This window comes from Pseudorasbora parva, chromosome 1, assembly GCF_024679245.1.
Source record: "Pseudorasbora parva isolate DD20220531a chromosome 1, ASM2467924v1, whole genome shotgun sequence".
In the NCBI taxonomy this organism is placed as follows: domain Eukaryota; kingdom Metazoa; phylum Chordata; class Actinopteri; order Cypriniformes; family Gobionidae; genus Pseudorasbora; species Pseudorasbora parva.
Window position 1 is genome coordinate 11,291,979 of NC_090172.1, and position 25,123 is coordinate 11,317,101.

The following is a 25,123-nucleotide window of genomic DNA, read 5'->3' on the forward strand; positions in this document are numbered from 1 at the left end:
AATGCATGACTAGAATATACTACTAACTTTAATATATACAGCTCTGGAAAAAATTAAGAGACCACTTAACATTGAAAAATTCATGTTAAGTGGTCTCTTAATTTTTTCCAGAACTGTACAACACTATCACCATCTGACAGCTGTATGGCAGATCATCGTTTTAAAACTTAACTTGTAGCAGTTAGTTTTATTTATATATTTTATTTTTCATTTATATTGTGAATAAACCTTCATTTTTTATATACTTTTTATATACTGTAATTTCAGTTGAATTATTTTATGGTTTATCATTTTTATATATTTTTTATTTAGCTTTGATTTAATTTATTTTAATTTTATTAATTTTAGAACTTGAAATGTAATATTATTTCAGTTACCGTTCACGAGGACGTAGACGCACTGAAGCTCTCTTCGCTTAAATTAGCTCAAAATTACTATCAGATGTAAGTAATTACCTTGACAAACTATACATCATTAAAAAGATCTAAGACTAAATTTATTCTCAAAGTCTTACAGTGACCGTAATGAGCCAGGAGTTATGAATATGATCATCGGCATCGCTACCTTTTGATTGTAATATGCACGTAATTTGCTCCCATTCATAAAAAAAACTCCTCTGTGGTCGTCATGAAGACACTCGACAAAACAACTTCCCTCAGGGCTTTTACTTCAAATGTGTGCAGATGTGGAGAAATATTGATAGATTCTCACATGTTTGAGTCAAATTTCTATACAGAGAAGTATTATTTATTCAATCTTTATCCAAAATCCACGGATGTATCATTATGAGCGCAGTATACTGTGATATGCTGTGTTTTCAATTCATTCTGGCAGCCGGAGGGCGCTGGAAAGCTGTACTACTGAACATTCACTCCCATATATGGCTCATGAAGAACAGACACACCACGTGACATTCAGGAAGTATCTGACATAACCAAAACAGCTTCCAGAGATCGTCAGATCGCTATAGCATGCAGATAGACACGTTTGAAGACAATAAACAAACAATCGCGGCAATATATGGTTGGTCTGTGTTCTTTATGCCATGTTGGGTGGTTTCATAATAGATGATATTTATAATGCAATGCTATTCCACATAGCTTTTAGCATTGTATATTTTCTGTCAGATTTTTTGACCCGAAGCTATATAAAACACTCGACTTATAAAGTATAAAGTGATATGAAGTAAGTTTTGAATAAAACATGATTTTAATCGTTTAAAGGGGGGGTGAAATGCTGTTTCATGCATACTGATCTTTTTACACTGTTAAAGACTTGGAATCCCATACTAAACATAGACAAAGTTTCAAAAGTTAAGGTGGACGTTTGATGGGAGTATTTCTTTGTCAAAAATACTACTTCCGGTTAGTCATAAGTTTCGGCAAGTTTTTTGAGATCATGCGTCCCCTTTGACGTTAATGGGGGCGGAATTTCCTTGTATGGGCCTTACGGACAATTCTACCGGAAGCGCGTGAGAGAGAGAGAGAGCGAAAGTAACAGGCTACGCCCATCAAAGCGCTGGCTTGTAGGATGCTGGACAGGTGATGTGCACATAATGTCACCAAAAAAGTGCGTTTTTGGTTGCCAGACCAAGACAGTCCTGCACAGATTCCCCAAAAACCCCGCGTTAAGGCAACAGTGGATGGAATTTGCTTTTCCGGATCAGCAACTGAGTTGCGCGAATGTTTATATCTGTTCGCTGCATTTCGGTGCCGACTGTTTCATAAACAAGGCCCAGCTCGACAACGGATTTTCCCAATCGCCTAATGCTGAATGATGGAGCAGTCCCAACGTTAGAAGGGTAAGTGAGACTGCTTCAAATGTCTGTGTTTTTTTTAGTCCGCTTACTGTCTACACAAACCACGCGTAAACACAAACACACGTGCACAACTGCACTTCCCACATGTACACCTTCAAAGACAAAAATACGACGATATAATTCAAGTATAAATATGTAAATAACAAGCCGCTAAGCATATTATATAGTTAGTGTATAACTTGTACCACATACAGACGTCCTGCTCTAGTCGTTTTTGCTGCTGCTCCTGTTCAACTGCAGCCTCTGGGTCTGATTCCGGATCATAGATGTATGGCTGTATCTGATTAAAAGCCATATTTTTATTTTGAATAAAGTTTTTTTCCCGCTGTTAGGGATGACACAGCTTTACGACGCACTCAACTCAACATAGCAGCAGCGAGCACACGTCATTATTTAGCTCCGCTCACACGATACGCCCCCACCCGCTCGGCTTTTTTCGGAAAGACTCGGAACAGCGCATCTTTCTTATATAATTATTAAAAAAATAAAGACTTTTCGGAGATATGCAGGATGCAATGCTACTCTATAGGTACTCAAGATTGACATGACACTGACTGAAACTGAGTGTTTCACCCCCCCTTTAAATTGTTGTTTTGCTGGTGTGCTAAGCTAACATGCTAGCTTGCCCTAGATGCACCTGCCATACTTAATTTTTATGAACATTTTCTAAATGTAAAACTACTGAAATGCTTATTTGGACGAAATGCATTCGATAGAGTCTCAGTGAGGGTAAAGTGAGAGGTTTGATTTAGAAATGAGGTTTGAATAGAACAGTTAGAATAGAGAGTCGTTAGTAATTATAATGCAGACAAAAGAATATTAATTAGAGCCATAACCAGTCCGCAGAAGTGTGAATGTGTGCCGGGGAGACAAACTGAATGGGGCAGTTTGCACCTCTAAACAATAGAGGCAATACACTGAATGAAAGCTGAGAAGACATGGCAATAAACATCAGTTGATATTTTAGAGATATCTCAAAATAAAATCACATGAAACGATCTTGTAAAACGTTTAATAAAATTCAGAGTTTTAGACTAATCATCTTCAGATCTGAAATATAACATGGTCAGACTTGTGGCTTTAGCTGTAGTGCATTTCTAGATTCCCCAAGGCCAACTTCAATTTTATTTTCATAAAGATATTTCATACAAATAAATTTCTAATAACTTTACAAAACTTTGAAGCTTATTATAGCTATTTTTGATTATAAAAAATATTATCATTTTGACTTTACAGTAAACTACCAGGTGTCTGCTTTCAAATGAGACCATAATTATGCTTTTAAATGGACTGCATTTATATAGCGCTTTTATCCAAAGCGCTTTACATTTTTGCCTCACATTCACCCATTCATACACCGACGGCGATGTCAGCCATGTAAGGCGCCATCCAGCTCGTCGGGAGCAGCTGGGGTTAGCTGTCTTGCTCAAGGACACTTCGACACTTGGTCAGGTGGAACCGGGGATTGAACCACCAACCTTCTGGTTTGTAGACAACCTACATGAACCACTGAGCCACTGCCGCCCTGTATGCATTTCTTAGGATTTTTTTCAAAAGTTGGGATTCAGCTTAACAGGTTAAAAGCAACCCTTCTCATTTTCTATTTTTTCCTCTTATTTTCTATTTTATTAATACTTTTTTTAATTTCAGCTTTAAATTATTTGATAAACAATTTTTAATACATTTACTTTACCAAAACTGTAGCTAGGTTGATTTCCCTCCAAAAAGTAAATAAAACATCAATATATTAGGATAATATAATATATACTATAATATACTATAATATAATAAAATTTAGAAAAATAATTGGATTTTAGACAGAGTTCATTAGTGAAATTTAACTTTTCCAGCATTTTATGTTCCAAGTCCAGGTGCTTTTCAAGTGCAATGAATTTCAACTCTTGAACATAACGGTTAAAATAAAGCATTTTCCAAACTCTGCCTGAACCATTTAAACAGCTCCACCAGGACATCAGTAACATTACCTCCTGTCCAGTGAGGAAGAGTAGTACATCTCCCTCATCTTCCTCACACATGTGGATCTGGATGACCGTGCGAATGGCCGCTTCCAAGTAGTCTCTTTCTGGCTCGGGCGTGTAAAAGATCTCCACGGGATGTGTCCTGCCGGGAATGGTAAGCAAGGGGCAGTTGTCGAAATAAACCTGGAACTTTCCAGCGTCCAAAGTGGCACTCATTACGATGACCTGGGGAGAAATAAATGGACTGAATTAGCTTTTGAAAGGACACCATTTCACATAGCACTTGGTAAAAGCCGCGACTCTTTGCCCGTGTCTACAGCGAGCACATCTCATTCTCTCTAGGGACATTATGATTCTAATGGAGGAAAAAAAGCACAGTTTTGAGGTCCACACGGCACCTTTCCACATCATGACACGTTATAATTGCTCTTAAAGCATATTAAACTTTAAAGCTGGATGGGGACACGGGGCCGAGGGATCACTTGGAGTCACCTAGACCTTATTTAACAGTCTCTGAACACATGTATAACCTTTGATTTGTTCCTGACAACAAGTAGTCATTACCCATCTGCTTTATGAGAATCGGCCCAGCACATTTCAGCCATAAAACTCGCTGCGCTTCTGCTCTCCTTGGGCTGATGGCTTTCAAATGGGCTGACCCAGCAGCAGTCGCTTTACCTCCACTAAAGCGACTGGCTATGCATTTCTGAGTGGAATGGCCACGTTTGTCTTTAAACAAACGGCCACACAGCTGTCAGATGTGTGAGCAGCATCATCGGCAACAGCCCGATGAAGAATATGCCGAGAGACAGACACGCTCACAGAATGATTTGCATTCGTTAAGAGGACGATTTCTCCTGGCTCAGCTTGATTCAGCTTCAAAACTAAAGCTCTCTCTATGACTGCATGTTTATGTGACAGATTATTCAAAAAGAAACCACCATGCCAACAGGGTCTATGGAAGTGTATATCAATGGCAAATGTATGCATATACATGCAACAGAACTAGGTTAAGGCAAGTATCTGATTACTCCGCATGTACAATATGGATTAGGACTGTAATATGAAGTGCAAATAACCCTTAACCAAACCCTAACCATAATTATATAGTAAGTACATCTTAATTAACATTCCTTCATACTCATTTGCATTACAACACTGCAACAAGGGGACCTTATAATACAAGTGTTATCGATCAATAAGATGCATTTTGACGGCGCTGTAAACTAAAATTATTTTCCTTGAATGTCCCCCACTTTAATTAAAAAACAACCACAAGGTGGTGCAAATACACAATCAGCATCACATACCTTAAGGTCAGACCTCTGACGGACCACTTCTTTGAGGACGCCCATCAGAATATCTGTGGCTAATGTGCGCTCGTGAGCCTCATCGAGAATAATGACACCGTATCTCTCCAGTAAGGGGTCGTTCATAGCCTCACGGAGTAACATACCATCTGTCATATATCTGTAGACAGAAGACATGTTTTTAAATCTCATCTCAGGTGTCACCCAAAAAAATGTCATCAACTACTATTCATTTCCACTAGGGATGTCACAAGTACCGTTACTTCGGTTCCAAGTCAGTACTGAAATTTAATGTGAATGGGACGACACCAGCATTTCTGTAGTGTCGGTAGTACCGACTCCCGAGTATTTTCGGCACCCGCAGCTGTTCAATCGTTTCTGTGTTTCTTTACAGGCAGGGCTCCAGACTGAAGTCAAATATATACTAGTGTGTCTTTTAATATTAAATTGCAAAATACTAATTCAAAATTACTCCTGCATGTTCTGCGCCTGTGTGAATGATGCGCAGATGCACGTTTTGTTTGTGGCTCGCGTGCCTGGCCACCCTCCCAGCACACACATATATTTATATGTATATTGTGATGAGGATATGAACACATAAATCGTCACTTCCGTCACTTTACAGTTTCATTTGAGAAAACATATCATATCATGAACAGACACTCAGGGTGTGTTCACACTTGTAGTTCGGTTAGTTTGGTTCATTTGGTCCGGACCAAAAAACAAAAAGTCCTGGTCCGCTTAACGTTCACACTGGCATTTTTAACAGCGAACCTAAAGTTACAGAACCAAAGGCATATAGAGACGGTCACAACCTGATTGGTCGGTTTATATGATGTAGGAGCTTGCTTACCGAACATTTAAAACAATGCTGTATGCTGGATTAAACGTGATCATTTTATGCGTGTACATATGGCATTATTTTTACCAGCTGAGAACTCATAAAATGTTCAAAACATTCAAAACAGAAGCAGGACTTCCTCCGTTGTATGCAGAAGCGAAGATCTGCAGCAAAAGAGACGGCATGCAGTTCCGTCGTCTATAGCGTCAAATGGGCAACGCAGGTCCTTTGATGAGAAGAACCAGGTATGCTTTTTGTGCATTTTTCGAAACATGCTCCTCAGACCAAATATTGATGAGGAACTTACCTCTTCGATGCTCCACGTTTGCCCTCTAAAGCCCCGTTTCCACCAAAATTACCCGGAACAATTTGTACCAGGAACTTTTTTACAGGAACTTTTCTCCCCCCCCAGACCTGCAGCTGTCTGCGTTTCGACCGCGATAAAGTTCCGAGAAGATTAGGCAAATTAGTCCGGTGATGTAGGACTGCACGCGACTGTTCCTCCAAGCCAGTGACGGACCAGGGCTGTCACTTTTCGATATGCATTCGAAGATGACGTGAAATATCCGTAATCGAACTATAAATAAACTATCCGGTTTTTAAAGTGCCATGTAGCGCAATTGTTTTTACTGTCGGTGCGTTTACATGGAGCACTGTAATCAGTTTAAAAGTCCAATCTGAAGGGAAATGCTCCATATAAACACCTGATCAATCGTAATAAAAATGCCCAAACTGAATGAAATTGTAATCGTTTTGAGATGGGTGGATAAACCTTTTCATGAATCGATCAAACTAAACATTTCACCATGTAAACGACCTGACCGGATTACTTTTGAGTAGGGATGGGCATTTTCCCAAAATATTGTATTCGAATATTTGGGTTCATAAAAATAGAATATTCGAATATTCGTTTATTTAAATTAGGTATTTTGAGAAAATGAGACTTTTTTTTTTTTTTATCAACATGCCGTCACCATTTCTGAACAAGCTTATGATTAGGCAATGTACACAACACGCTTACATTATATATGGTTTTAAAACATTATACAGTATGTGTAAAAAAATGCCAAAAGAACAAAAGCATTATAAGCTCAAGCAGCGCGAGCGGAAAAAAAACCCACTAAGAAATCAGAGCGCTATGTTAGCTTTATTGTGCAAAACGTACACACACAGACACACACACACACACACACACACACACACACACACGAGTCGGTATAAGTTATGGTTGTCGTTGTCCTGTTTGTATTGTTTCTCATTTTCATGTTGAGAGAAACGATAATATTGGATGATGATATTATTATCGGGTGAGAAAACGTGCCAATGACAGACGTTGCGAAGACAAAGATAACGGTTAAGTGAAGTTTAAGTGAAGCACTTTAATTGTTTTTTCTGTTCTTAAACCCTCAACGAAACTTAAAGGAAGCAGTTGTCTCGAGAACATTGTTGCTAATGCTATCATAATATATCTCGCCCTCACTCGGGGTGCATATGTGCTTACCCGCACTCGTGAACGCAGTGATGCTTTTCCCCCCTTCGGCTGGTGTTTGGATGTCATGTGATTCTCGTTGTTCTGGAGTAGATATTATGATAACCTAGTTTCATTAACTGATTTTATCAAAAGTAACTCCATTTTGTAAGATCATTTTCAAATGTCATCTAAGTAAATCCAAACAACGCGAGGCAGACGACGACATTGTGATCAAATACACTCAACTTATTTGCCAGCTCCACAGCGCCACCCAGTGGATTTAGTTATAACTGCAAGATTTAGAGAGATTTCTCATAGATCCAATGCATTTACAGCCAGCAAATCAACGCAGTAAAATTCGAATAGTATTTTTAGCTTTCGAATGTTAATTACAGATAGAATATTCGACTATTCGAATATTCGTGCACACCCCTACTTTTGAGTGTGCGTCCTTATGTGATGTAGGCACAGCGCGCGCCTTCACCACTGAAGAGCACACGTCGCGCTCATGCATCAAGCATGACAAGAGAGGAAAATACATTTTTCTGAGGGAGAAACTTTTTATTTCATAAGAAGTTATGAAGATAATGTTGGCATAATGACACTGTCCCTAAGCCTATGTAAGCAAACAATCATTAACTACTTCAACTGCGCCTGACATTAGAATTTATTTTTTCTGAGATGATTATTACACTTTACAACAAATGAATAGCTTTTATAAAACCGTAAAGTCCTGGTGGCCGTTGAGAGTTGCTATGGCATCCGTAAACACATTCCAGGCGCTGGAGATGACGGCGTTGTAGATAATTGAATATATTCGAATGCATTGCTTGATATTTTAATTCCGTTCTAATTAGATTTTTTTCAAAAATGACAGCCCTAACGGACAGTAATCATTTTTGTGTGTACCGATTGAAAGATTTAGTGGACTGTTTACATGAGACGTTATCTAAACCGATTTGGTGTTTATGTGATGACTTTCAATCGCAATAATTTTGTCACATGCTGTTTGTCTGCCACATCAAAAATGTCAACGCTGTTTTCTCCAGCAGCTGGAATGTGTTAACTGTAGCCAGAGCAACTCTTAACGGCCACCAGAACTAATACAGTATTATATTATAAGCTATTTATTTGTTTAAATAATCATCTGAGAAAAAAAAAAAAATTCTGTCAGGCGCAGTTAAAGTAAAAACTGCCTGGGGCAATAAACGCTGTGTCATTACTCCAACATTATCTTCATAACTTACGAAATAAAAAGTTAACCCCTCAGAAAAATTAACTTTCCTCTCTTGTCAACATGAGCGCGGCGTGTAAGACTGATTATTACTGAACGTAGACCGAACCTCGCAAAAGACTTTTAAAAATGCCGAGTTGAAATAAAATGCTGCGTCAGCTCAACCAATCAGCATGTTCAGTGCCCAAGTCCCGCCTTCGAAAGTTCCTGAACTTTGAAAAAGTACTACCTCGCGAGCAGGGCCGTTTGGAGGGGGAAATATTTACCCGGAACTTCATTTAGACCCTAGTTCCTGCGGTCTAAACACACGAAGTACCACCCAAAGTTCCTGGTTCCTGGTTAAAGTTCCTGTGGTGGAAACGGGGCTTAACGTTACAAATTTTGGACACACCGATCTTTCCGCGTCGTCAAATCAGCTGACTTGTAGCATCGCATCTTGTGACATTATGTCATGTTTTTGGTCCGTGTTGCGTTCATATATCAATCGAACCGCACCAAAGTTAGTTTAGAAGCGGACCGAGACCCGTCTTTTTAGCGGTCTCGGTCCGCTTGTTTGGTGCGCACCAGGGTTCGGATGGCAGCGTTCACATATGTTCAAATGAACTAAACGAGCAATCGCACCAGGGTTCGTTTTAATCGAACCAAACATGACAAGTGTAAACGCACCCTCAAAGGTCTTAACGGCAACCCATCAAAATAAAAGCTTCGGTTTAATTTAAAGAAATTGAAAAATATATTAGGCTTCTGTTTGTACAGTAGATTTAGCCACATATATATGTAATAAGAATAGGCTACTACTGATAATAATTATGCCTAGCTTATTTTTCACTTGATCTTTTTTTATAAACAATGTTTACTTTTCAAAATGGTTATGTATGAATTACTTATAATGATTATCATAAATAATAAACTCCTTGAATTTTTTTTTTTTTTTTTTAAATAGTTAAATAAAATAAAAAAATATGTAGCCGTGGTACCGAAATCGGTACTGAGAACCGTAAATTTTTTATGGTATCGGTACCGACTACTGGAATTTTGGTACCTTGACATCCCTAATTTCCACTATCTTGAAAAATCAAGTATACATTATTTGATAAATCTAAATCTTTTTTCCTATAACTTACTTCAGTATGGTCTTTGCAGAACTACAGTCCTCAAATCGGATTGAGTACCCAACCTCCTGGCCCAGCATGACGTCCATTTCATCTGCCACTCTCTGAGCCACACTCATGGCTGCCACCCTACGTGGCTGCGTACAAGCCACACCACGCTTCGGGCCAGGTAGGGACCTCACCATGTCCACACACCACTGAGGGATCTGAAAAAGAGGACGCAACCAAATTATTATGATGCTCTACTGTGTTTCTCGGGTGTTTTCTTAAACCAAATGAATGGGTACATTTGTTGACATGGCAGTCTCAGATTCCCTCTCGGCAAGGTTGTGAAAAAGGGCACGGCAGCTTTGGTTACCAGTGCAAGCTAACAGGCAGCAGGAGTATCACTTATGTGACTATACTATAAAAACAACAACAATTATTATATAAATTATATAAAGTTAAAAAGTAACCATTAAAGAAATATTTATATTGCACTAAAATAAAAAGAGAAATATAATATGAATTACTATGATTTAAAATTTTGTACAATTAAATCTTTAAAGAAATATAACCATCACACTGCAAAATAAAAGGTTAAATAAAATAAAAACAATAGTAATATAATTACTATTATTTAAAATATTGTATTTAAAGCTGCTGTCTGTAAGTTTTTTTGTGTTCAAGATTTACAAATATTATCCAACGACAATGTATAACATGAATCCATTTTCTACACCATGTTTTTGTCTTACCCTGAATCATTATGGTACACTTATAATACGTGTTTATATTGGGACTATTTCAGGCAAGACTGGTAGGTACCGCTGCGGAGGAGCACAGCCCGCGTGACTCGCCATTGACATAAACAGAGAGAAGTAGCTCCGGCTGCAATGTTCTTCCACAAGACACGTGCAGTTCTGTTTATTAATCGCTAGAGCGCAAAAAGTTACGGACTGCAGCTTTAAATTGCAGAAACTAACCAAATCAATTAAGAAATATTGTACTGTAAAATTTTTAATATTTCCTAAAAAATTTTAACATTCAAAAACATTTATTAAAATGAACCAAATTAAACAAATTAAGACAGAAACATTGCTAGTGTATGGTAAATTAAAAAAAAACTAGTTTTTACTAATAAAAAAATAAATAAACAATAGTAATACTTATAAACAAATATAATTATTGTAGCAATATAATATTATAATAATAAATATATTTTTGCTATGATATTTATAATTGTTTCTCAGCAGTATTTAAACGTTAAACACAAAAAAGTAAAACATTATTTGATACATTTTCATTGTCCCCCTGAAGTTTTTTCTAATATACAATCACTCACAATCATATGTGCTCCTTGGGGAAAGAGATGGTTGGTGCACGAGTTTTCAAATTAAAGTTATAACTGACCCGAACACAGAGTACGTGTGCAGTGGAGCAATAGAATTAAATCACAGAATTTGTGTTTTGATGATTGCACTGAGCCATATCGCGTAACAATGCATTGTTAAAATTCATAAAAAATATACTGTGTAAAAATAAACCCATTTGGCAAATGTTAAAGTAGGCATGTGCCGATATCAATTTTTCATGTTGCGATTAATTGATGAAGTTTTATCACGATATACGATATTGAAATAAGTTGCAAAAAAAAGTATTGCCATAGCATAACAGCTTTAAGAACTATTTTTGTAAGAACAAAAATAACTGAATGTTTAAATACAATAATGCACCAAAAATATATACAGCTCTGGAAAAAAAATTAAGAGACCACTTAACATTGAGGAACAATCAGAAATCAATGTTAAGTGGTCTCTTGATTTTTTCCAGAGCTGTAAAAGTACAAATTTCAAACAGATTAAAGTGCAAAAGAATTAGGCTATAAAGAACGACAGGTAGGCTTACAAATTACAATAAGGGCTCATTATTTAATGCATTAACTAAGATTGAGCAATAGCTACATTTGGTACAGAAAGTATAATGTTTTTGTTAATGTTAGTTAAGAAATACTGATCATTGTTAGTTTTATCTTAGGTCCATTAAAAAAGTTATTTAGATTTTAATGTTATTAAACAGTAACTAAGAAATTAACATTACTTAGAATGATTCATTCTTTATAAGTATTTTTCATTGTCAGTTTGGAAATGATGAATTAAGATGTTAACTAATGAAGTCGTATGTCTCAAAGTTTTGCTGAACAATAACAAATAATCAGACGGTTCTAATTATTAAGGCATGTTGTAGTCCAGATTAAAACATAAAAATGTTTAAGTTTGAAAATAAATAGCCTATTAAGTCTTTAAGTATTAAGTATTTGGTGCTGTGATGAACAACATTGAGATTACAAAAAACAAATGGCTGTTTTTAAAACTACACACATTTTTTGTTTGTTTGCGGGGTTTCCGGGGTAACCGCTGCATTCTGCAGTTCATCAGCGCCCTCTGCTGTCACTGAGCGGCACTTCAGCAGTGCGTCTCCACTCATGCATGTGCTTCTCATTTACACCGTAGCGCTTACCTTTGACGCAGAATGCAGCGGTGTTGAGCATTTATACGGTTGATGGGCAGAGTATTCTTGAGTGCATTATAAAAAAAATTATAAATTGTTAATAAATTATTATTTACGATATTTTATAGTGCCCACGATAACAATATCGTGCATATTCATCATCGCAATAAATCGCATTATCGAAAATCGGCACATGTCTATGTTAAAGGAACTGTATGTAAGAAATGTATTTCAATTAATCATAAAATGGCCTTGATATGTCACTAGACATTAAGAAATCATGTTAATTTCAAATACTTATATCACTGACAACAGTAGTCTGGCCAGGATATTGTCATTTAAAAGTTGTTGTTGCAGGGGATAGTGATTGTAGTACCAGTTTTGGCCACACTCTTACATACACTTCAATTTTGGACCCTGTGCGAGATGCTAGCTCATGCAATCCATGCATGAAAAACATTTAAAAACGCAGGGGTTTTTTTTCTTTCAGATTTACACAATTCACATGCATCAAACGCAACATATAGAAATACTAATAAATCCAGAAATTTGACTAGCTTGTTACAAAAAAAAAAAAAAAAAAAAGAAACCTTTGCTGTCTCTGACCTGTGTGGTCTTTCCAGAGCCTGTCTCTCCGACGAGCACAAAGCTCTGATGACGGTTTAGGATATCATTGAAACGTTCTTTGTACTCCCAGACGGGCAACTGCAGCCTCTTCTTTAGGATCTCGTAGTAACGTGGTGTGTGAGGCAGGTTGGTGAAGGGGTTGATCTGCTGACTCATGGCTGTCTGCTTCAGAGGAAGCATCCCACCGACAGGCACGGTGAGGGGCACGCTAGATCCCTTGCTGTCTCTCTCTCTGTCCCGATCACGGTCTCTGTCTCTGTCGCGGTCACGATCGCGATCCTTCGACCGGTCGTCCCGATCTCTGTCCCGGTCCTTACTGATGGGAAGACAAAAGTAATAGTAGCACAAGTAAGCATGGATTTAAGACGTTCATGAGAATGGGATATTGAAGCTGTGCATTTAAAGTGATAGTTCATCCAAAAATGAAAATTTGATGTTCATCTGCTTACCCTCAGGGCATCCAAGATGTAGGTGTGTTTGTTTTCATCAGTAGAACACGAAGATTTTTAACTCCAACCATTGCCGTATAATGCATGTCAATGGCGTGTTTTTCTATGAGCACCACTAATGAGTAAAAAACAAACATACAAATCCATATTAAACACAACAGCTTGTGACGACACATTGATGTCTTAAGACACGAAACGATCGGTTTGTGTGAGAAACCAAACAGCATTTATATCATTTTTTTTAACCTCAAATACAACTGTGCATCAGCTGTCACCACGCCATCACTTCCTGTAAGTGAGGTCAAAATACACGATATGGTGCAGATACGCCCAAGAGATCACTTCTGCCGCTTGTATCTTATTGAGATACGCCATATCTTGTACATTTGACCTCACTTGCAGGAAGTGATCGCGATTGCAGCGTTTGTACATAGTGTTGTAATTTGAGGTAAAATAATTATATAAATACTGTTCGGTTTCTCACACAAAACCAATCGTTTAGTGTCTTAAGACATCGATGTGTCGTCACGAGCCACAGGGTTTCATATGGATTTGTCTATGTTTTTTTTTTTACTCTCATAGAAATACACCCCATTGACATGCATTATACAAGCAACTCAATTTGTGTTCTACTGAAGAAACAAACACAGCTACATCTTGGATGCCTTGGGGGTTAGCAGATAAACATCAAATTTTCATTTTTTGGTTGAACTATCCCCTTAAGCATGAAATTGCATGAATATTAACCAACTCTAACATAATAGATCTTATTTAAAAGCGTTTTAGAGCTGTTGTTTCCAGTTGTACTTTTTTTTTTTTTTAGAAAACTTTAGGGCTGTACTAGAATAATCGAATATTCGAATATTCGTTCGGTGAGGTGGCATTCGATTTTCAGTTTTGAGATTCGAATATTCGTTTTTTTTTTCAACACGTGACTTCCGTTGCGGACTCATTCTCACTCATGCTTGAAATAATAATAATAAATTTAAAAAAACACCGCAACATGCTTTCAATAAAAGCATCGCGCATTTTAAAGATTTAAATTAACAAAAAGTCAGAATAAGACAAAATAAATCCCTTATATAGAATAAAACTAATTGTAATAGATATTACATTTTGTGTCATTTTAAAAACAATTCATTTATTCTTATTCAACTGTTTATAAGCATGCTACCATGTTCTTTATTTATTACAGTTCATTGAAATCACTGTGTGTTACTAATTTAATTTCTGTTTTGGGATTCATTTGTTTTAAAGAAAGGTTCGTTATTAGGGCTGTAACGATATGCGATATGAAATCGAAATCGCAATACGCAGGTCCACGAACCTGTATCGCGATGTGAGAAGGCAGAATCGCGACACACCCCTTCCAATTCCCAGAATTATCCTTCCTGTCCAGGTCCAACTTTTAAGTCAGCAGTATGGCAACATTTCAGATACCCGGTGGAGAACAAGGATGGCAATCGTGTAGTTGACAAGACCCACACAATTTGCCGTAAGTGTTTCAAGAAGCTTCCCCAACCGGCTGGCAACCTGGTGTGAGCGTGGCGTTTCTGTTGCGTGTCATCCGCGGGGCAGCTGTGTGGCGTTTTCTCTTTCTTTGCACACCAGAAGCGTGTCTGACGCGGCGCTTCTGTTGGTATTGATGTACAGGAGCCCAAAAACTTCATGTTAAATATATATTGCCTATTGGTACCGCAAATAAAACGTCGGCAGTAGCCTATTGACCATACAGATATATGGTATTGACGGCAAAATAGGCTACAGAATACTGTACAGAATAAAACTGTTTTGTCCCCCCCTATATCGAGGTTTGTATCGTACCGTGGGTCAAAAATCGTGATACGAACCGAATCGTGGGTTTGGTGTATCGTTACAGCCCTATTCGTTATTAATACCTTATTAAAGTTCTTGCTCTCAACAGACTTTGTGTTTTGTATCACTTGTGCACTGTCCGTTTTCGGAGCATAAACCTGCCCGTGTAATGCGTACCGGAAACTGTTCTATTTAAAAGATTATTAAATGTTTATTAATATTTAAAGAATGTGTGCCACCTGATCATATTGCACCAAATGCAACACTGCACTCCACTGGGTCTGCCGCAACACATTTACGATGCCGAAGAGTGAAACGTGAAGTCGTGAAAGATGATACAAATGCAAACCGACACTATTATTATATATTTAGCCCCACCCACCGAAGCTTCGAATATTCGATATTGATTGCCACCTAAGCTTCGAAGCTCAAAAAATGGCATTCGAAACAGCCCTAGAAAACTTACTGTCTACTTACTAGGGATGCTCATTTCGGGTAATTTTCCTGACCGACAACTTCCACTCATTATATATTAACCGTAAATGACAATAAAAATAGCAGGTTGGTCTGGCTCCACCGAGCGAGCCTCCGCTGACGTGCGGCCATGTCCATTTGTGGAAGTGTTTAATACTCGACGCACTCGCCGTTGTGTTATTCTTTGAAACGACAGAGTGCTACTCGGAGTAGTTTTTCTACAAACCATCAGGAAACAGCAGCGAGAAGAACATACATGACAATGTTTACTTTAATAAACTTTACCAAAACCAGCTGAACCAAAACAAAAAAACAAAAAAAATGTAAATTTAAAACACTTTCAAACCGTTTAACTGAAAGTATTAACTGGTCGAAATTCTTACTCTCAATATGATCATCCCTACTATTTAGCAGATTAATAATTGATATTTACCAATGGTATTTAATCTGTACAATTTAACTAATTTAATACCAACTTCGAGACAGGGAACTAAAGTCATTGAAACAGTTATTTGTAAAGGTACATTGTTTTTTACAGCCTTTTTATATGCTGTTGAATTTAAGGTCTTGGAATTGAGGCAACTTATCTGTCACTGGTTGTTCAGCACAAATCATGGAATAGAGTTTCTTAGTGGCCAGGAAAAACATCAGATTCAAAACTTCTAGATTTCAGATATTTACAAGCGGAAGAAGTAAAAAAATACCATGGAACTCAAAGGGACCCCATTAACTTTTTGTTTACTGATAATCTTTAAAATTAGATTAACATTTTCCAAAAAATATTGCATTCAAATATTTGGGCTGATAAAAAAAATAATATTTGAAAAATGTGTTTATTTAAATGACCATTAGCAATAAAGACCTTTTTTTTTTTACTCATCAAGTTGTTACCATTTCTTGAACAATCTTACAATTAGCCAATATACACAACAAGCTTACATTACATCTAGGGATGTCAAAAGTACTGGTACTTCGATACCAAGTTGGTACTGAAATTAAAAAGATGTGGCAATACCAGCATTTCTGTAGTACCGACTCCCGAGTATATTCTGTACCCGCAGCTGCGTTCAGTCGTTTCCGTGTTAATGTAAGAGCAGGGCTCCAGACTGTAGCCTAATATATACTATTGTATGTGAATATTAAACTTTAAAACACTATTTTAATAGTATGTTACTCCTGCATGTTTTGTGAGAATTTACCATTTCATTTCAGTTATTATATAATGAACACAGACACTCAAAGGTCTTCACGGCAACCCGTCAAAATAAAAGTTTGGTGTAAAGTGAAGAAATTGACAATATATTAGGCTACAGTAGATTTAGCTATGTCTATGTAATAATAAAACACCTCTACTAATAATAATTATGTCTAGATGGTTGCTTTTTTCACTTGATCTTTAAACCATGTTTAATTTTAAACAGCGTATGCTATCTTTTAAATGTTAGAATTATTATAAACAGTGGTGGAGGAAGTACTGAATCTCAGTAAAAGTACAAATAACCAGAGCCATATTTATTTTTGGGAATGTGTAGCTCTCATGAACTCCAAAATGAGCCAATATTTGATGTAACATTTCAAAATGTCTCACTTTCAACATTTGACATGTTATCTACATTAAACTTTTACTTTAGTAAAAGTAGAAGTACTACAACGACAATCCTACCTAAGTAAAAAAAGTACTTGATTATAAATGTACTTTTAGTATTAAAAGTAAAAGTACTTGTATAACAATTTATTCTCTTAATGTCTATATTCTAATGATTAAAAAGAAGAAAGCAGTATGGGCCGTGGCGTTTTAATTAAGTTAGTTTTGGGTTAATGTAGGCTAATTGTGCTTATCATCTGTTGCCCAGTTTACATTCTGATTCACAGTATCAGGGTGATCTGCAGAGTTAAACATCAAAATTCAGAAGTAACATTTTCATCAGCGTTGATGTATTTAAATCTTCATATTTATGAGTTTTAATCTTAAATATAGGACATGATTCAGCTTTCCTTATTTTTTAAAATTGATCAATAAATTAAATTAAAATAACACTATAGTGTTGTTAGATTAAATAATTTACACCGACAAATTACAACTGCATTAAATAATGTTATGAGATTGTTTTAACTATATCTTTTTAAAGAAACCTTCACATTTTGAATATTTACTGCAGTATGTTACTGGTATTCTCTTTACGAGCGGCGTTGGTTTGTTTCCATTTCTCCTCGAGAGGCTGCGCGATTGTCAACAGCGCAACCGTCAATTCATACATTAGCCTATTATTATCCATTAATTATCCGAACAAACCTTAATCTCGAGCCCTGAAACTGATCAGAAAATGTAACGAAACGCTGTAGAAATGTAGTGGAGTAGAAAGTAAAATATTTGCTGCAAAATGTAACGAAGTAAAAGTAAAAAGTATGCACTATTGATTCTACTTAAGTAAAGTACAGATACGTGAAAAATGTACTTAAGTAACAAAGTATTTGTACTTCGTTGCATTCCACCACTGATTATAAATAATAAACTCATTGAATTTAATTCTTTTTTGTAAAATAGTTAAATCGTAAAAAAAATGTGTATATATATATATATTGTATATATATATATATATATATATATATATATATATATATATATATATATATATATATATATATATTATATATATATTCAGTCTGGAAACTTTGCTGCCAGAGATTTACCGTTTTTTCCACTCTTTTTTTACAGTGCAAGTACACCTCAGGAAACAATTTAAAATAATAAAAAAATCCTTGCCATGGGACCTTCAAGCCATATTCAGACCGTAATTGTTTATCATGCAGTGTCTCCCCTAGAAAATGTTCCAGCAGCGGTGCTGTTACATACCAGAGGTTGTTACCAGGGGGGTCCGGGGGCATGCACCTCCAGAATAATAACAGTTAAGATAACAGTTACTAATGTTAGCATCAGCCTCGATTGCATTAATACAACCTCTAGTCTGTTTTAGTGTTGTCTGTTTTAAATCCGTTTTTGAAGTGTCCCGCTCTGCTACGCGCAGTCTCACTGTCAGTCACTATAGCAATGTTTGCAAGCTTACAGCGGATGCGCGAGCACTTGTTTGCAGTCTTCCGAATTTATTTTGTAGTAAGTAATAAAAATGCTTTGGGATAATGTATCGGAGTAAAAGTATACATTTTATTTAGGAAATGTAGTGGAGTAAAATCAAAAGTTGACAGAAAAAAGTACAGGTTCTTATTCTCCCGCAAAATATTACTGATCATGTGAAGAACTTCTGCGCCGCTGTGAATACATTGTAGGGGAAACACTGTCATGGGTTCGTATGGTACTTTGATCATTGACAGGCTAGTCTGAGATTTTATTGCAGTCCGAATCCATGTCAGTTTTTCTCCCACCATCCATGTAAAAATCCCTGGCTGAATTACCTTCTATTTTTTGACAAACACCAAGGTCGTGGTAATTTAATTGCGGTCCAAATCCACATCTCTACGTTTTCAAGAATACGTCACTTCAAAAATTCACGGTTTATATCCTCTCTGATCACTACAGAGCACCGTACAGTTGTAATATGGATGCATTTTAAAGATCTAGAATTTTACTAATGAAATGCTGATAAGCATTTACAAGAGTAATTTATGTTATTACCGCTTAAAAAATAAAGCACATAAATATATGAAATAGGCTATTGTTTACGGCAGGCAGGAATTATATAGAATGTTAAAATAACCAAGGAGCATTATGTTTACCTCGAGAAGTAACTTAGTTCCACTTATTTCGATGGGTAACTATAATGTGCATCTATATATCTTCCTATTTTTAAACAGATTTAAATAATTAAATAATAATTAGGATATTATCCTATTAATATTCTTAATATACCAAGCATTATTATGTTTATTACTACTATCATTATCATAATTTATTATCATTATTATACTAATTATACCATGCATGACATTTTATTTACAACATACAATCTTATTGCCATCCGAATAGGTCTTTAGAAAGTGTTAATAAAAAAAAACAACTGTTTTGCATTAATTTTGACAATCACACAATCAAAACAGTAATCAGTTCTGGTTCATTCATAAAATGAACACTCTTTCTACTGTTAAATTAACTTTTCGCAACCAAAAGTAAACTCGTCGATTAACTCATCAGTTAAACAAGTTGACAAGTTCAACAGTTGACGATCTTACGTCACTCTGGTTCCGACACAAAAGAATGATTTGTTTAAGATTCGGACAACGCACTCACATTTAACTACCAAAATTTTTTAATGATGATAATTTTATTATTTATTAATAACTAAATATTAAATTTAAAAATGCCATTGAAAACTAAACATGATCCAAAGTGAAACAGTAGGCCGCGTTTTTAAGCATGTGCAACCAAATATCAATCTAATTAAAAGAGACTGAGATCTTCTGATGTCCATCTCAAATATTTATTTCCTAGTTAGTTTAGCTAGTTATCTACGAGTTAGTTTTCTTTTTATTTGCGGGCAGTTTCACAGCATAGTGAGCAACATTCCGACACCGGCAAAGTCAAGATTACACAACATTTATACACTAGTGTTCATTTAGCGGCCTAAAGATGCATCTATGCTCCACATAGGTTTCTAGTCTGCTTCTTTACACAGAGCGAGCCAGAACTAGAAAGTAACGAACCAAGGAAGCAGGTGAAACGTAAATATTGTGCTATACGTCAAACTGCTGCTGTTGTGCACGAGCAGACCCATGCATGCAGCGTAGTGAGCGCACGTGCTAGCGGCACTAATCACAAAGACTTGCGCGCTACTGTGCAAACAGCTCGCTTTTTCGAGAGTTACAGTAACCACTGTGGATATCAGCTGTGCGTTTTATAAATATTATTTATTAGTAACAGTGTCAGAGTCCGTACAATAATAAAGTCATATCAGCACAAGTGTGAACATGCTAGTGCTACCTAGCCGCTCTTTCCCTCAACAGCGGACAGATACAACCCTCCTCAAGCTCAACATACCCGTCAGAAGATCTCTTCTTGCTCGACGAATAATCATCGCCTAAATCCAACCGATACCGTTTTGACATCTCGTAATAGAAAGATTAATAAGGTAAAAGAGGAAAGAGTTTGTCGATTACTCCAGCGCAGCCGCTGCGCTCTCTCTCACATTCACACACACGGCTGAACGACAAGATGGCGACCGGAAGCACTTACCTCATCAATACTATTTCAAGTGCACTGAGAATAAACACACCATCCGCCTCTGTTTATACCTGCTCATTAGTGCGTTTTTTTGGACAAATATTTTAAAAAGAGAAATATGCTAGATAATGCACGCTCTGGATGATCTATATGAAATACCCGGAGGATATTAGATCTAGCGCCAAATAAAGACGACCGCCCCCTCGCAGATCTTGCAGTTCCTGCTTTCACCGCAAGGGGCTCTACAGAGTTCGTGTCCTTGGATTTTCTTCACACACCATAGAGCTGTTGTTGGACTTTACATGGGTCTATACATTTATATTACAAGAACCAATTCTATTTTTTTTTCATACAACAGGCCTACATGAAACAATTTCTGTGTGTTTTTGTTTATTATAAGTGTCTCTATAGAAATGAGAAAGAAAACAACATTTGTGGAAAATAAATAGGTGGGCTACACTGTAGCCTCTTTATTGCCCTTACTGTAGCAGCCGACTAAATGTAATGTTTTCAGACACTTTCTTTGAAATATGATTTGACAAGCAATTATGCAGGAAGCTAAAATGTACTTGTAAAATAACAAAATGTACTTGTAAAAATAAAAATAAAATAATTTCGGTAACACTTTTGTATGGGAACGCAATTAACTACAACTTTTTCCTTAATAAACTCAAAATGTACTGCTTATCAATAGTTAGTAAGGTTAGCAATGTAACATTTAAATTTAGGTTTTGGGCAGGATTAGGGGCCATAAGGAATAAGGTCATAAAACATTAACATAAGTAGGCTACTAATAAACAGCCAATATCCTAGTACACTGTAAAACATTATTTAGAAAAAAAGTTACCTGGTTGCCTTAAAATTTTGAGTTCATTGAAATTAAAATTTTGAGTTAATACAATGAACATTTTTTGAGATTCGACAGCCTTTATTATAATATTATTAAAAGATTTTGTCAGCATATTGGGTAATTATGTTTGTGTTATTTCTGATGACGCAGTGAAACATGCCTAATTGTGCTATTTTCATGATTTATCACATTTTTTATGTGGTTCAGATACAAAAATATTTTGAGTTTCTATTTATTAAACTAATTTCCTTCATTGTATCAACTCAAATTTTTAATTTCAATAAACTCAATTTTAAGGCAACCAGGTTACTTACTTTTTTAAGTTAAACCAACAAAAACCACCACAATTTTTTTACAGTGTAATATTCATGGTAATAAGCAACTAGTTAATAGCGATGATGAAGCTGTAGTAGGCTACATTTAAATATATTAACTTTAAATGTAATATTGAATAACACGCATGTCACGTCACATACAATGGAAGGGGTGCGAGGACTCAAGTGCAGAAAATGATAATTTATTTACAAATAAAACATAAACTCAAAACAAAACCCACAAGGGGGCAAAATACATAATCAAAAACCATGAACTGAAGACATACCACACAGGGACCCGGGAGACAATGACGAGACATATACAAGGATCCAACACAGACTGACAAACACAAGGAGCTTATAAGGGGAAGAAATCAAGAGGGAACAGGTGGGAGAAATCAACACTAATCAGATAACAAGGGGGAGGGAATCAGACAATGACAGGAGCACATGCTAGACATGACAAAACCCACATGTGCACACAAGACAGGACAGGCATGTGACAACGCAGTTAAAATTAAAATCAAGTACTTTGTGCAAGTCAATACAAACATCAACACAAAATCAAAATTAAGATTTGAAGTAGACTAGTGCACATTCGGTATACAAAAGTGAAAATCTTTTTCATAAAGCAATTTTTTGAAGTAGGATTCTTAAAAAATATATGAAAATTCTGTCATTATTTATTCAAACTAATGTTGTCCCAAACCTGTTTTGTTTGTCTGTTTCTGTGGAGCACAGAGGAAAAAGTCGGTGCAATTTTACCTTTGTGCAGGAGAAAGCTACATGTGGTGATTATATAATATCATTTTTATGTATCCCTGATTTTTTTTAATTTTTTTTTAAATTATTTCTACTGCTTGTTCAAATTGCTTAATTAAAATGAGCTAAAACAACACAATTGCTATGCATTTGTCCTAACTTTATTTGATTGTGTTCAATCCACTTAAATATAAGTCAAATTGAAGTTTACTCAATCCCTTGAGATTACATTAATGATGTGTATTGCATTTACTGAAACTGGACGGGGCTTCTTAGTTTCCAGCATGCTTTGCAAATGACTAAATCAAAAGAGAGTAAATGTTGTTATTTTTAAGATAAAAGTGTTATTTTATGTATATTTGAGCAAGATGAGAAAGGAGGAGACTTAATTGGGTTTAATAGTGTTTAAAATTCAGTTATGCTGGAATTTTGAACAATTTAAATGACAGTGGGTTACTATTGTGGAGAAGAGTGGAGCATTGGCTTATAGCTAAAAGTTTGCCAAATATAGCTAGCGTAATAAACCTATAATAACTCAGTTGTGTAACATTATAACATGAAATTGGAGCAGATGAATAAATATATGAAATGAAATGCCTCAATCATGTCAGGGAGCCCTATAACATTTTCTTTGAGACTACTTAATTGGGTCACTAAAATGTATTAATTCAATGATGTTGATATTACATGAACAAATTATGTTTGTCTAACTTAATTGATTCATGTGGGACCGATGTACACAATTAAATCATGTAAATCCAACACACATTTTTCAGTGCAGATGTGTAGTGCAAAATGTCTTAATAATGTTACCTGATGGAACATACAGTAGATGTAAAGTTATATTACAAAATTTTCAACATTTAATTTTAGTTTAGCCTATAAGTTTAATCAAAAGTTGATTTTCTATCCAATATATGATTCGTAAATCCCCAAAACCAGATTGGCATCCCTTTAGAGAATCTTAAATCAAGTCTCAGACGGTACTGCTCTTGTACATCTCAGACAGCTCCTTTACAGACTATGATAATTTACTGCAATGAATCAGCTAGTGCAGAAGACAATCATTGCTGCCGACACAGGTAATTACACAGCCTAGGCATGGCTAACAAGCTACATAATAGCAACTGGATCATTGGTCGTGGCTGGGAATTGATGGTGATGGGAAAAACAAAGTTAACGTTAACAAGACTTTGCACTGCTCTCTGTATAAATCTGAAATACAGGGCATTTTTACTTACGCCTTCAAAGAAAATTAAATAACAGTCCACTTGCATGTGAAATAGGCATGTCAGGCCAGGCTATTCTTACAAAAATGCGTATAAATAGTACGAGTGTGCAATGTTGTGGAATGTATACGCCAAAACTCATTTTGGCGTGTCTATGGCACGCTGTTTTTCGCGTGCATATGATACGCATTTTATGGCGTATTATACATACAAACTACTGAGCATGCGTATATGACGTCATCGAATTGTGAATGAAACTACCGTGCATGAGCGTCCAGTACGTGTTGGATCTGATCCAGTACGTCATCGTGCTACAGGCTGCAGCGAGGACTTCTTGCAGAAACTGGCAAACGGAGGTCCGTCAAATCAGCTTTGACCGCGACTCTGGAAGACTTTGAGTTAAGCTTTTATCTGAGAAAAGATCAAAGAAGGACACTGAAGTCATTCTTAAAAAGGGAAGATGTGTTCTCAGTTTTGCCGACCAGATACGGCGAAAGTTTAATCTTCCAAATAGCTCTGCTTCACCTTCGTTGCTCTGGTTGGTTGCAGCGCTATCCAATTGCGTGCACGTCGTGCAGAGGGAGTTTGAAAGACAACCGTTTATCCCGCCCCTCGGATTGAGCCCTGTCTATGGTGAGTTTCCAGACCAAACATCTTGATGTGGGTCTGGCTTGTCAGGCTATATACAAATATTTGTATCTTCTGAAATGTTAAATGTAAATTTTTGGGGGAAAAATACATTAATTAAATAAAAACTAAAAGGGATACAGCTACAGCCACTGCATGCACACATCAATATTGTGTCATTAAATTACTATATTTGCATTATTGTAAGGGGAGACTTAGGGTTGGGGTAGGTGTAGGCGTTAAACAAAAACTGGGGTCTATTCTTCGCACGTTTCTAACTCAGTTAACTGGATTTGATCACATGCTGTAACGTTACTCTGAGCTGCGCATTAATTTGAGTGATGACTGATATTATGAGAGTGGCTTGATGCAGCACAAGAGATGTAGAGAACTTGATCTTGACCCTTAAACGGTTAGTTCACCCATTAATGAAATTTATGTCATTAATGACTCACCCTAATGTCGTTCCACACCCGTAAGACCTCCGTTCATCTTCGGAACACAGTTTAAGATATTTTATATTTTAGTCCCAGTCCCAGAGCATATG

General features: G+C 36.3%; 2 protein-coding genes across 3 annotated transcripts in view; both read right to left on the reverse strand.

Annotated features, from left to right (window-relative positions):
* The window catches only part of dhx15 (DEAH (Asp-Glu-Ala-His) box helicase 15), a 56,783-nt gene extending 35,794 nt beyond the window's left edge, over positions 1-20,989 (reverse strand). Inside the window, exons 1-5 of one of the 2 annotated variants that reach the window (XM_067421388.1) lie at positions 20,807-20,989; positions 12,863-13,199; positions 9,779-9,972; positions 5,109-5,268; positions 3,805-4,023 (exon numbers count right to left, since the gene is read on the reverse strand). In XM_067421388.1, the coding sequence (XP_067277489.1) occupies positions 3,805-4,023; positions 5,109-5,268; positions 9,779-9,972; positions 12,863-13,199; positions 20,807-20,811 (915 nt within the window). In that variant the 5' untranslated portion in view covers positions 20,812-20,989. The other variant, XM_067421311.1, reaches the window with a different exon arrangement.
* The window catches only part of LOC137045142 (uncharacterized), a 395,631-nt gene that overhangs the window by 263,683 nt on the left and 106,825 nt on the right, over positions 1-25,123 (reverse strand). The gene's annotated exons all lie outside the window — the stretch shown is intronic.